Source organism: Notolepis coatsorum (assembly GCF_963971535.1).
Source record: "Notolepis coatsorum genome assembly, chromosome: 7".
NCBI lineage: Eukaryota > Metazoa > Chordata > Actinopteri > Aulopiformes > Paralepididae > Notolepis > Notolepis coatsorum.
Window position 1 is genome coordinate 76,550,123 of NC_140171.1, and position 12,798 is coordinate 76,562,920.

Sequence of the window (12,798 nt, forward strand, 5' to 3'; positions counted from 1 at the left end):
CAATGGATACCTTTCATCCTGTCTAGTCTAGCTATTGGAAAGACAGCAATGTTGGCCAGAGATCAGAGACGCTCATACGGGTCTCTGAGCGTTAATTCAAAATCAAAAAATATTTTCTTAGTAGTCACGTTGCATTCCTCTCTCGCTCCCCCTTCAGTCTTCTTGCTGGGCTGGTTATGGGACATGTCAAGGCCTGCTGGGCCCATCTCATTATTCCCTACATAAGCTGTGATGTCATCCTGCTCTGCTGAGTGCAGGCTCTGTGGCCCCGAGTGGAACTCACTCAGCTGCTAGTCCACCTCCTCACCACATGCTCGGAGGAAACACGTTATTTGGCAAAGATACAATGTGTGCTATTATTAAAGCACAGACCATTTCAAAAGAAGGAACTCCATTCCAAAGTGGGAATATATCTTAAGATATATCTTCTTTCGAGGCGGTTTCAAAATTCCCCATTTGTCATCAAGCCTATGGCATGAATTGGAAACAGACTACAGGCAATTATGCTTCAACGGATTCGGTGGAAAGGAAATCTACATTTTAGGAATAAAAGTCATGGAGTAGTGAAAAGACATGAGTCTCTCTCTCTCTCTCTCTCTGCACAACATGACTCAACAGGAGCTCAAAAGCATCGAGGTAACACCAGTCTATCACTATATACCAACACTTGCAATCCTTTCAGACTTCCCCTCTTCACTTCCGTTGTATTGGATGGGGTCACTCTTTAGTTAAAAAAAAAAATTGTTTTTAACAGAACCGGGCACTGACACAGTAGCTAGGTTTTAATGCCGCTGTGTTGTAATGTGCTGTAGTGTTGCTGACCTTGGCTGTGGAAACCAATGTGATCATTCTCCCCCGGTGTAGAACACCCACATTCAAGTGATCCGTGGTCAGTTTGTATAGATTCTTCTTCTAACATAAGCTTAATGCCAGATGTACTATAAGCCACTGCATCAGAAACTATAGGTTGGTTTTCAATGTTTAGAAAAGAAATTACTGACTCTAAACAAACTTTTTACAGCCTCAATATACATATAAAACTCCAGCTTAGCCGTCACATACATGTTAATCCTTGTATCAAAAGCTCAGTCAATACATTTTTTTTTATCTACTTTTTTCTCCCATTTTCAATTTTTTCTCCCATCCCAATTTCGTATCGTCCAATTCTACCCTCCCCTGTCTCGAACGCTGTTAGGCCATGCTTCCCACAAGCCGGCTGCAATGTGGACGAAGCCTTACATCACGTGTCCCCTCCGGTACTCGAGGAAGCAGCCGTCGCATCTTTTCACCTGCACAGCGCGATCTCTCAGCGGCGGGGGTCTGCGTGGGAGGGACACGCCGCCCCCGTCGCTTCCTGATTCTGCTGCGCAGGCGCACCAACCGACCTGTAGGAGTCGCTGTCCACAATGTCCGATCCCCACCCATCAGCTTTCCCACCCCTAACACTGCCAATTGTGTTAGTATGAACGACCAGCCAAGCTGATAGCAATGCGGAGAGCTGGGCTCGAACCCAGTCAGTCAATCAATTTGAAAGCAAAAGACAAGTCTTCAATTCATCAAAGTTAGGGTGACAAGACAGTGATTCAGTAGGGGGGTGGTCATACTACAGTTCCAGACTGGGTCTTTAAAAAGGAGTGGTTTGGGTTTAACGGTGCGTGGCTCAGTCATCCTGTCCCCACCCCACCTATCCCAGGCAGGTGCTGCTGTGACTGTGGGGCCCTTAGACAGGTACAGAGGAGGGAGTCTCTGTTCTCATAACTCTGAGTCATCACACACACACACACACACACACACACACACACACACACACACACACACACACACACACACACACACACACACACACACACACACACACACACACACACACACACACACACACACACACACACACACACACACACACACACACACACACACACACACACACACACACACTTAGTGTGGGGTGAAAGACGGGCTTAAAAATATCTCTTATTGGACTATAAAAGGCAACTTCTTAATAAAATAATGATAATGATTTTTCTCCTCATGTCTCTCAGACCGGTGCAGCGATGGTGACCACTGGCATTAGTGATCCACACACTGGGAACCCTGCTTACAGCCTAATGCTACAGTAGATGTGGATACAGTATATATATATATATTTAAAAGATTCATGGAAACAGCATTTAGGGTACTGCAAACGTCTGCAATTTGACGTCATTCTGAATCTGACATCCTAAAGTACCCACCCATTTACAATTTATATAGAGATGAGGGAGGGGAGGGGAGGGGATTTGTATTGGACAACATAGCAGGGGTTGCTATTGCTGGCCACACCTCAGGTTCACACACCTCCCCTGCTGTATGCCCACTCAACACCACAAACAGAAACAAAGAAATGTAAACTGAGTGCAGTACTGAGGAGGGCTCTTTTGCCTAGAGGTCGCTGTTTTGACAGCATCAAAGATTCCACCTTTCATACATTACCTAGTATGCATTGCTAATAAACACTAACAAATTGTACTAACAACCAAAAACGCTGACTCTACATGGACAGGAAGAGGTGAGTACTGGTGCTCGCTGGCTGGCTGGCTGGCTGGCTCACGCACGCACGTGCACGCACACACACACCACACACACACACACAAAACATAGCCACAGAAAGTCATCAAGCAGTGCACAAACCCCCACATGCAAACAAACATGTCGGTGAGAGCCACGTACGGACCAAGCGCAACACGCTTTCAAATTAGGTTAAAATTTTAACTTTGAAACTGCCCACCTCTGACCTTTTTCACACGCAGCCAATGGATTTACAGTATGGTTGTAGTCACTGGTCATTTGCTAAATGGATACAAATTAGCCTGCTTGATGAAGACATGATAGTCTACATTACATAATACATGCTATATTAGAATCTATTTAAAAGAAGTGATGGACAGGAAGCGGTGCATGTGTCATTTTGTGTTGGTGTAGTACGTCACAGCACTACTCAAATGGACAAGCCACGTCCCTCTAACACTGAAGTGTGAATGTTGCTTCACCATAAACAAACAAGCAGCGCAGGTACACACCTCCATATGAACAGGTGCATGTCCCTCTGTTACACACAGATGAAGATGCACACAGTCACACACAGGAACACACCCTGGCTTCTAAGCAGGTCTCAACTGGTTGTGCTCACCATCAACTCTCGTTGTTCTTCTAAGTTCTTGAGGAATGACGAGAACTCCTGCAGTGAGTCATCTGAAACAGACATGAGAGAGAGAGAGAGAGAGAGAGAGAGAGAGAGAGAGAGAGAGAGAGAGAGAGAGAGAGAGAGAGAGAGAGAGAGCAAGAGAGAGAGAGAGAGAGAGCGAGAGAGAGAGAGAGAGAGAGAGAGAGAGAGAGAGAGAGAGAGAGAGAGAGAGAGCAAGAGAGAGAGCGAGAGAGCGAGAGAGAGAGAGCGAGAGAGAGAGAAAGAGAGACAGACAGTAAGTATCAGTATCAGGGAAACCAAACATTTGGGAAATTACATGTTGTTGAACTTGGTGGATTTGGAACCCCAAACAAACATTTGCAGTATGTGGCTCCGCTGGTAGGGAACTAAACGAGCAGTTACATGTACATACCACCACCGTGTGAGGAGAAGGAAGCAGAGCCACACTTACCGATACACCTCTCATCATCTGTCTTGGCATCTCCAACGTACTCAAACTGGAACTCTCCCAGACACTGGGCAAACTTTTTCTGGGCCATCCCGAGCTCTGAAACAACAGAACAATATAATGCTTTTAGACATACCTTGACATTTGAACTTTTAGTTGGTTCTTTTTCTTAAAAAGGGCACTTTGCCAACGTTCAACCTCGATCCCATCATTCTGTTGTGATGAAAATCAGCAAAAGTGCTCCTTTAACCAGAAGAACCCAGGGAAACTTCCATCGGTTTCCCAGAAACAGCTTGTTAGGACTGTTTAGCTCCTTTCACACAGGAGAAAAACGCCAGTTTATTGTCCTGAAGCTGGCAATACATCTGTGTGAAAGATGTAGAGAAAAAGCTGCCTCTCTTACATATTGGTTATGATATGTATGGTATTGTATGATGGAAGACACTATTTCAGGGAGATAATCACTACCTGTTTTTATGTTGTTTCTCTCATTTGCGAACCCTTTCTTCCACTATGCTCCCTTTTGGTAATTTATCCTCCATTCACAACGCTCAATTATTCCTGCAGAGCCTAGAAACCAATAAGTGTAGTCAACCTCCAACACGTTGAGAATGGACGCAGACAAAGCTCCCAAAATGTCTTCATGAAATATTTATATATATATATTAGGCACGGGACTAATATTATATATTAGGCTACGTGGGGACCCATGATAATAGAAGATTACCCCCCGACCTCTGTGATTTCCAGATGTGCATTCACATGGGATAGTTGTTGACTGTTGTCAAATACGCTGCATTGTGCAAAAAATGGAATCATGCAATAGACCTGTCGCTAAACCACACCCCAAATAGAATTTGTCCAATCATATCACAGCTAAAATCCTCACTGGTAGAATAGTCGGACAACAGAAACGCTGTTTGTAGGGCGCATCAAACCAATACCAGATGTCTGTGATCAAAACCACTGTGAAGAGTTCAGTTTCTATGTTTATTATCTAGCTAATATCTGATGGTGAAACGCTGTGTGTGGGGTACCTGTAATTCGGACACCAGGTACCCTGAAAGACTGGATGGAGGAGTATATTTCATACCTTTTCCGAACTGAATGTGAAGACCATTACCAAGGACACTTATGTTTGCTCAAAGGTAAGGTCAATTCAAGTGCGACCATATTGCTCGCATATGCCCCTAAAAATATGTGCGTGCGAACATGCAAAATCAAGTACTCGCACGGCGTGCGAGTGGGGCCAGCGAGTGCAGAGTACAGCCTCTCATTCGTCCTTTTTTTCTCCGCTGCGAGAATCGTTAAAAAACTACAAGTCCCACAGTTCACAGCCGCATAAACGTTCCAATCACAGTAGTTTCCTGTGGTCACGCGACTGGAAAACGAAAGTAATGATCAGCGGCTGCGTCACTGTCTGAGTCAAACAATAATACAGCCATGTCGAAGCCCATTCATTTTTATTTTGCGCGAAAGATACCGGAGAATGAGAAGTCAGGCGAGGCAGCTCATGTTACAGAGGTGATGGTTAACGTTAACCAAGATACTGACGCTAGCCAGTAGGGGTGGACGGTATAAACGGTATGAATTTGCTCTACGGTATGGATTTTGACTATACCGTGTAACCGGTAGGGCAGCTCTAAAATAGCAATGACGTCATGTAACCACAGCGCGACTATTTCACTCGCATTTGCCCCTAAAAATAGATAGAATTAGTCATAGATAATAGATATGTGCGAACTGGAAAAAGTTATTTAGGAGGCTTCGCGCAGTGGGCGTGCCAGCCCCTACCGCACGCATGTAAACACGGGTCTAGTAGTCTAGTGGGACGCGACACGGGAGGACGGCGGCGTCTCCCTGAGCTAACGTTAGCTTAGCTACCGTTACAAAATGACCCAGTCAACTATTCACTTTTAGTTTAATACATGATGAGGCATTGTCTAACCGAACGGTATCTAGTCGGCCAGCTACCGATAGCTCCTGACATCAACAAACGCTCCACAAAGTCTAGTAGACTAGAGATGTGTATGCTACCTATTAGCTCACGTTAGCGCAAGTTAGTTCACCGTTCAAAACGAAATGTCCCATTGAACTAAATAATTCACTGAGGCATTGTATTAACGTTATATATCCGGCTAGCAGTAGCTACAGATCTGCTCCTGATATCAATGTCTTATAACACTGATTCGATGCGTATTCGAGCTGAGGGCTTGCTGAGCACACCAATATGGTCCAGGTGCAGCGCCGGAGAATCCTGGCCGTAGCTCTGCTCGAGGCTACTCGAGTATAGGTCCAGGTGCAGCTCCGGAGAATCCTGGCCGTAGCTGGAGGCTACTAGAGTACACACAGACAGTGGAGCTTGTTGCGTGGTGGCGATGTCTCGCAGATAATACAAGTACAAGTCTAATTATATAATATATATATTTTATAAAAAGAATATATATATATATAAAATTAATTTTTTTTTATCAAAATGATGATACCGTGATATATACCGTTACCGTCTATGCTTCAAATTATACCGTGATATAAATTTTAGACCATACCGTCCACCCCTACTAGCCAGCATGCTAGCGAAGTTGGCCAAGCTAGCGAGGCTACACCCACTGTAGTACCCAATGTAGCCACTGTAGCTAGCGAAGCTACACCCACTGGAGCCGGAGGGAAGACATACAAATTTAACGTGAATTGGCTAAACATTTCCCCATGGCTAGAGTTCGAAAACAATGTCATGTTTTGTAAATATTGCAAAGTAGGATCGATGCATTGCGATGCATTGTTACACCCCTACAACTGGCCCACTGTGTATGTGTGTACAGCTAACTTGGCTAGCGTTATCAACCGCAGAGGTGGGCAATGGGTCCAGCTGTAGCGCTGGACGGCCAGAGTGCAAGCGGTGTGGCAATAGGGTCCAGCTGCAGCGCCGGACGGCCAGAGTGCAACGGTGTGACGTCGTAATTGGCAGAATCGACTGTCAATCAATGGTCTACCTGACACGCAAACTACTGTACTGGAGGTGTACAGTATTTCAATAGGCAACCCTGAAAGGATTATTTTTCTAAAAGAGCAACACTAGCTCCCCCCTCTACTGATGGCCCTGGTTGTAAAGCCAGTGTCTCCTTTTTGTTCAATATCACTGCCTTTCTTATTAGGCCTAGTTGTTGGCTACAACTTTGCCATAGTAGGCATTAATCACTTAATTAATAGTTCAAATGTCTGTCCCATTCCCGTTTGCACACGCAGATGATTCTCGAAGACACTCTGATGTCACGAGACCGCCGCCATCTTGGTATAGGGGGTCCATACGGATTTCTACCATCAAATCCATGCATTGAGCTCCGTTTTTATTACATGTTTAATCACATTCTTGTTCATTTCATAACATTTTCATACGATTTGTTTTGAAAATATTGAGGCCAACATGGCATTTCACTATTTCGAAAGCCTTTCTGGTGATTCTAAGGCGAGATATGAGTCAAAGATCTCCCCCTGATTGACTTGACATAATGTCCATACAAAACACAGTCTGCAGACATGGCCATCTCTCGAATACCCAAATTGAAGCTGCTGTGTTACATTTTGTACTAATAACGAACACAGAAATCCAAATCGCAAGTTTTATATAATACCAGCTGATGCATCACGGAGGAAAAAGTGGCTGGTGGCTAACGTTCGGCTAACTCGCTCTGTGTTGTGGTCGTGGTAGCTACATGCTAAGCTAACGTTAATTACATAATATCGATCCGATAGGAGCTTATCTTATCTAATCTTACGTGGTGGTACCACGTGTGCCACTACCCGATCAAACATCCACGTAAGATTAGATAAGATAAGCTCCTATCGGTTCGATATTATGTAATTAACGTTAGCTTAGCATGTAGCTACCACGACCACAACACAGAGCAAGTTAGCCGAACGTTAGCCACCAGCCACTTTTCCTCCGTAATGGTATAAAACTTGCGATTTGGATTTCTGTTTTTGTCATTAGTACAACGCGTAACACAGCAGCTCTTTGGCATTGTGAAGGACTGAAGAAAATTCCGCTTGATAGTCTTTAATTTGACGCTTTAACGATCCGTTTCTGCACTAAATGAACCGTACACAATGTACGAGGCGGGGCAGTTACCCCCCACGCTGCAGTTGCCTAGCAACAACAGGCAGGAAGTTGACTTCGAGAATACACACACAGTGGGCCAGTGACTTTGGTGGTATGTGCTATTGCACAGATGTGTCCCGTTTGCACATGCACGCACAGTACAAATATACATTTATTTTTGAAAAAAACTAAAACTCTTGTTACTTGACATATTTTCACTGTGCTCCTAAATATTTTTGGGTGCTCCTAAATTTCTTTGTGTGCTCCTAAATTTTTTCATTTAGGAGCACCTGTGCCCCTAGTGAAAAAGGTTAGTGTAGAGCCCTGATAAATACATAATATTTGACGGCATGTATTAGAAAAGTAGATCAAACTATTAGTTTGCTAACATTTGACCATGCTATGTAAACAACTCATGTACAGATACCGATATGCCTACTTTGTTTACTTGTTTATTGACTATGCCGCTCTATTGGTTGGACTCTTATTATTATTATTATTACTTGTATTATGCACATTGTTGCGGGCGAGACCCCCCGCATTTCACTGTAGGCCTATACCTGTATGCCGTGACAAATAAAACTCTTGTATCTTGTATCTTGACTGCCAACTAGCTAGCGTATATCCGGGCTCTCGTATCTGCTAAGAAAAAAGACACAGACCCTACCTCTCGAATGACAACCTTGTTAGCTTTCTGCATCATAACATAAGCTTTCTGCATCATAACGTTAGCTTTCTGCATCATAACGTTAGCTTTCTGTATCATAACGTTAGCTTTCTGTATCATAACGTTAGCTTATACTCTGGACTGGATTGATAGCAGGGCTAGTACTAGTAGAGCCAGCTAGTTCCTCATCTCATCAGCAACGTTACCGCAAGCCAGGTGCATAACAGTGGAAATGATGACCAACAAGGACAGTTATAGTTATAGATGTAATGTAGTGACCACCGTTGATAGTATAAAGAACTGGCTAACAGACAACAGAATACTAATAACATGAATACTACTACATGCACTAAGAATGCTCCATGCACTTCAGATGCCATAGTGCCACTTGAAACCAGTAACAACAGGGACAACGATGTAAATAAGTCCTGGACTTTTCGTTTTATCCCTGACAAGGCAAATACAAATGTTGATCTGTCAAAGTTGTTATGTTTGTTGTCAATACAATCCACTTTGAGCTGCATTTTATGTATGAAAGATGCTCCATAAATTAACCATTATTATTATCTGTCTATGCTTAGCTAATACTCAGCTTTTTGTGTTTTTTTCACAGAATGAGGTGTGCTGGAGATGTTACTGCACTCACAGAGATGACACAGGTCAACCCAAGACAGGACATGAGTGACAATGAAAGAGGTCTGATTTATGTTTTTGGACTAAAGTGAGCATCATGGAATGTGTGCAGCTTTACAATCATGTCATTAACACTTTCTTCGCCAGGCTTATGTACATCATTATACCATCCTCTGCCAGCTCTATTTGTCTATGGAGAAGTTCTCCTTCTTTGCAGGGCTATAACTTTTTAAATTGTATTGCTAAATTGACATTACTATGGCCCATTCAACATCAAGTATCTATTGTTCAGGGTGTAGCAACGTTATACTTTTTCATTCACATATTCATACTAAAATACGGTCTAAAGTATAAGTATGTTTTTATCGTTTTCTGCAGCTTTCTGCAGAACGTGATTTATAGCCCTAAATGCATTATATTGATGATTGTATACAGTTTGATAGCGATCGGCGCGAGATAAAAAATTTCAAATGGACGTGCTTCTAGAAGTTACTACTTATCATCTGATGTTGACCGGATGGGGGGGGGGGGGGGGGTCGTTTTTAATTCCGTGGCCAACGTTAGATGATTCATCTAGTGTGGGTGATATGATCATTAGAGCAGTTTGTATCGACCACGTTTAAAAAAAAAAGGCTGAAACTCACCGTAGCTTCCTCGTAGCGTTGGGCAATGAGCGTGGAGCAAAAATATTCCTATTATGGGATGTTGAAATATGCTATCCATCTCCAGATTGTATAATAGTATATACGTCCAAATCATGTTGTTTATCGAGTTATTGGTAACGGATTGCTATCCATTGTGTCTAGCTCGATTCCCGGGACTATTAGCGAGTGATCGGACCGAATTGGAATGAGCACCAGCTTCCGTTTCCGGTTTCGGCGATCCGCCGATCGGCCACCAGATGGCGCTCTTGAACCGTTGGAGAGTTGAGAGGGGATCAACAGTAGATCTCAAGTCTCCGGGGGAGAAATATGATTGCGATGACAGATTTTTGAAATATTGATCTCAATGACGTGTTACGGCGTCATTGGAAGAATTAGCATGGCGGGAAATGACGAGTTTAGGCGTCCTTGGCAGAGAAAGTGTTAATGAACTGAATATATGAACTGAATAATATCCCTCTCTCCTCATTCACCTCTCCCCCTCATCCCTCTCTCCTCATTCACCTCTCCCCCTCATCTCTCTCCCCTTATCCATCACCCCTCTCTCCTTATCCATCAGCCCTCTCTCCTCCCCTCTTACTCCAGATGAGGAGTGCCGGCCTGTGGAGCAGGTGTCCCCCAATGGAAGGTGGACATTACTAGAAAGCTAAACAGAATGCTTAAATAGGAATGTTAGAGGTTCTAGAAGGTGCTACTATGACATCATCACCAACGTTCCAGAATGATCGGGCAGAACTAAGGTTCTAGAATGTACTGCCATGACATCATCACACACGTTCCAGAATGTTCGGGCGGCACTAATTTTCTAGAATGTTCCGAACAATAGGTCCATGGGTGAATTATGTAACATTACAATCACTACAGTACTGTATTAAGTTTCAAAAGTAAAAGTACAGTACATATTCTATAGGGTGTTCTTGTATTTCAGTGCATTCAACCCTCGATATATTGACCTGAAGGTTAAAGTGGTCCAGTTATGCTGCTCTGTGTCCCTCAGATTGCTGGTTTAAAATGTTAAAGTACTTAATCTTCATCAACAGTTGCTAATATTGCAAATGTCAACAGACCAGGCTATTAATCCATAATGGAGGTACTAGAAGAAAGGTTACAGGGTCAAAAAATCAACATGTTTCTCCTTCCAAGGGTCATCAATAATCACAGCATCCATGTATATTTATTGTATATATTAAAGATAGTGGCTATTTATGTACACTTTAGTTGTGGGGTTTCTTTTCTAATCAGAGTGATCTATCTTGAGAATGTGTTGTATATGCATTTATTTATATTTATATTAAATATAACTTATACTTAGTGTTATAAGAAAAGCTATATCCTGTACCCATACTGTGATTTACAGGTATTTTGGTAAATGGCAAATGGCTGTATTTATATAGCGCTTTTATCCAAAGCGCTTTACAATTTGTTTCTCATATCTTACCCATTCACTCACACATTCACACACCGCCGGTGGAGGCAACCATGCAAGGTGCCAACCTGCTCATCAGTGTCTTGCTCAAGGACACTTCGACACGCTGCCCGGGAGGAGCGAGAATCAAACCCGGGAACCTCCGGATTACCAGACGACTGCTCTACTCCCAATCCACTGTCGCCCCATATTACTAGGTTTATTTTATTATTAGGTATTTTTACTTTGGTCTCTATCACTATACATTTATAGTTAGTGTAATCAATAATTTGACCTGATGTACACTAGAATGTGCAGCATACCATTATCTGACGTCTCACCCCTTTATGGAGGAGGATTGTTGGCAAGTGACAGCTCTCACTTTTTTCCTCATTCTAGTGACTAGTGACACAACTGTCGGGTCTAGCTCGTATACTGCGTTGGATCTCTAGCCTAAACTAAATGTATCAGCAATAGTAGTAATCATGGATTATCGTCATAGTTCTTGTAATCTTCAAGCAAGTCAACTGTAAGTAATGCTTGAGACGTTATCTATAGCTAATGCTTGCATCACCATGGAGGTCTAAGGTAAATGTGTATCTCATGAACGTACTTTTCCACTGCATATTGTAACCCTCGGTCTGCTTCTAGATGAAATATTTGTGTTATCTTTAAAAAAAACAGGTCTATTACCTGCTGTGGTAAATCTCCCACGGCCTAGCCCCTTTCGTGACTGTGAAGCAAGGCTTGCATCACAGTCAGGAAAGGGGCTGCCTGCGGCCATCGTCAACGAGAGTCATTCACGCTCGGCTTTGTTTGTCCGAGGTTTCAAAGGGGGCATGGTTTAGCGACAGGTCTATTGTGTTGGCTATAGGGCAGATCACACTCACATCACATTCTCTTATAAGAAATAATATTTACAATTGAATCGCAGCAAATTTTTTGTTGACATACAGTATTAGGATTATTTGAAAGAGAGAGAGAGCATTGCTGTTGTGTTGATGTAAAAGCTCTTTCAAACAGTAGAAAAGTGCCAAGAACTACACACAACTTGCTCTACAGAGTCTGGGCTATATTAAATAGCTGATATATAAACCAACACGGTAGCAACAGAAGGAGGATGTGGTTTTGTATGTGAAAGGGGACATGCCAGCAAATGTGAATGGGTCTGGAACCAGCAAAGCCACATCACATATCTCCGTCCGGCGCAGCATAGTCATTCATATTCACACTCTGCTGTCACCTGTCACGCAGGTGTAAAGTAATGTACACCACAGCGAACACACTTTGCAAACATCCTGCTGGTCCTGCCAGCAGTCTGCTACTGTATATCCTGTTGCACAGCCCTAGTCTGTTTACTGTAGGTGGGGAGGGAGAGGGTACTGGTTAACACAGACCAATAGGTGGGTAGATCTTTACCTATATTAAATAGCTTGCACAATGAAAGAGAGAGCAAACATGATGCATCCAGCAACAGCTTTGCTAAAAGGTATCATAGTGTACTGTACAGTACTGACAGATACACACCATCGATCGAAAAGGTAGAGCTGTTTGACATAGAAGCTAGGGGTGGGGGAAAAAATCGATATGTAGTAGTATCGCGATACTTTGCGTGGCGATACTGTATCGATACAGGGACGCCAAGTATCGATATTTAATTATTCATAATAAAAAGAAAATATTTAAGGAAGTGGCATTGT

At 43.0% G+C, this 12,798-nt stretch overlaps 1 protein-coding gene across 2 annotated transcripts in view; it reads right to left on the reverse strand.

Annotated features, from left to right (window-relative positions):
* The window catches only part of arhgap10 (Rho GTPase activating protein 10), a 282,472-nt gene that overhangs the window by 199,130 nt on the left and 70,544 nt on the right, over positions 1–12,798 (reverse strand). For both annotated transcript variants that reach the window (XM_084318126.1, XM_084318127.1), the window contains exons 2-3: positions 3,636–3,731; positions 3,170–3,231 (exon numbers count right to left, since the gene is read on the reverse strand). In XM_084318126.1, coding sequence (XP_084174252.1) covers positions 3,170–3,231; positions 3,636–3,731 — 158 coding nt within the window. The remainder of the gene's footprint in view (positions 1–3,169; positions 3,232–3,635; positions 3,732–12,798) is intronic.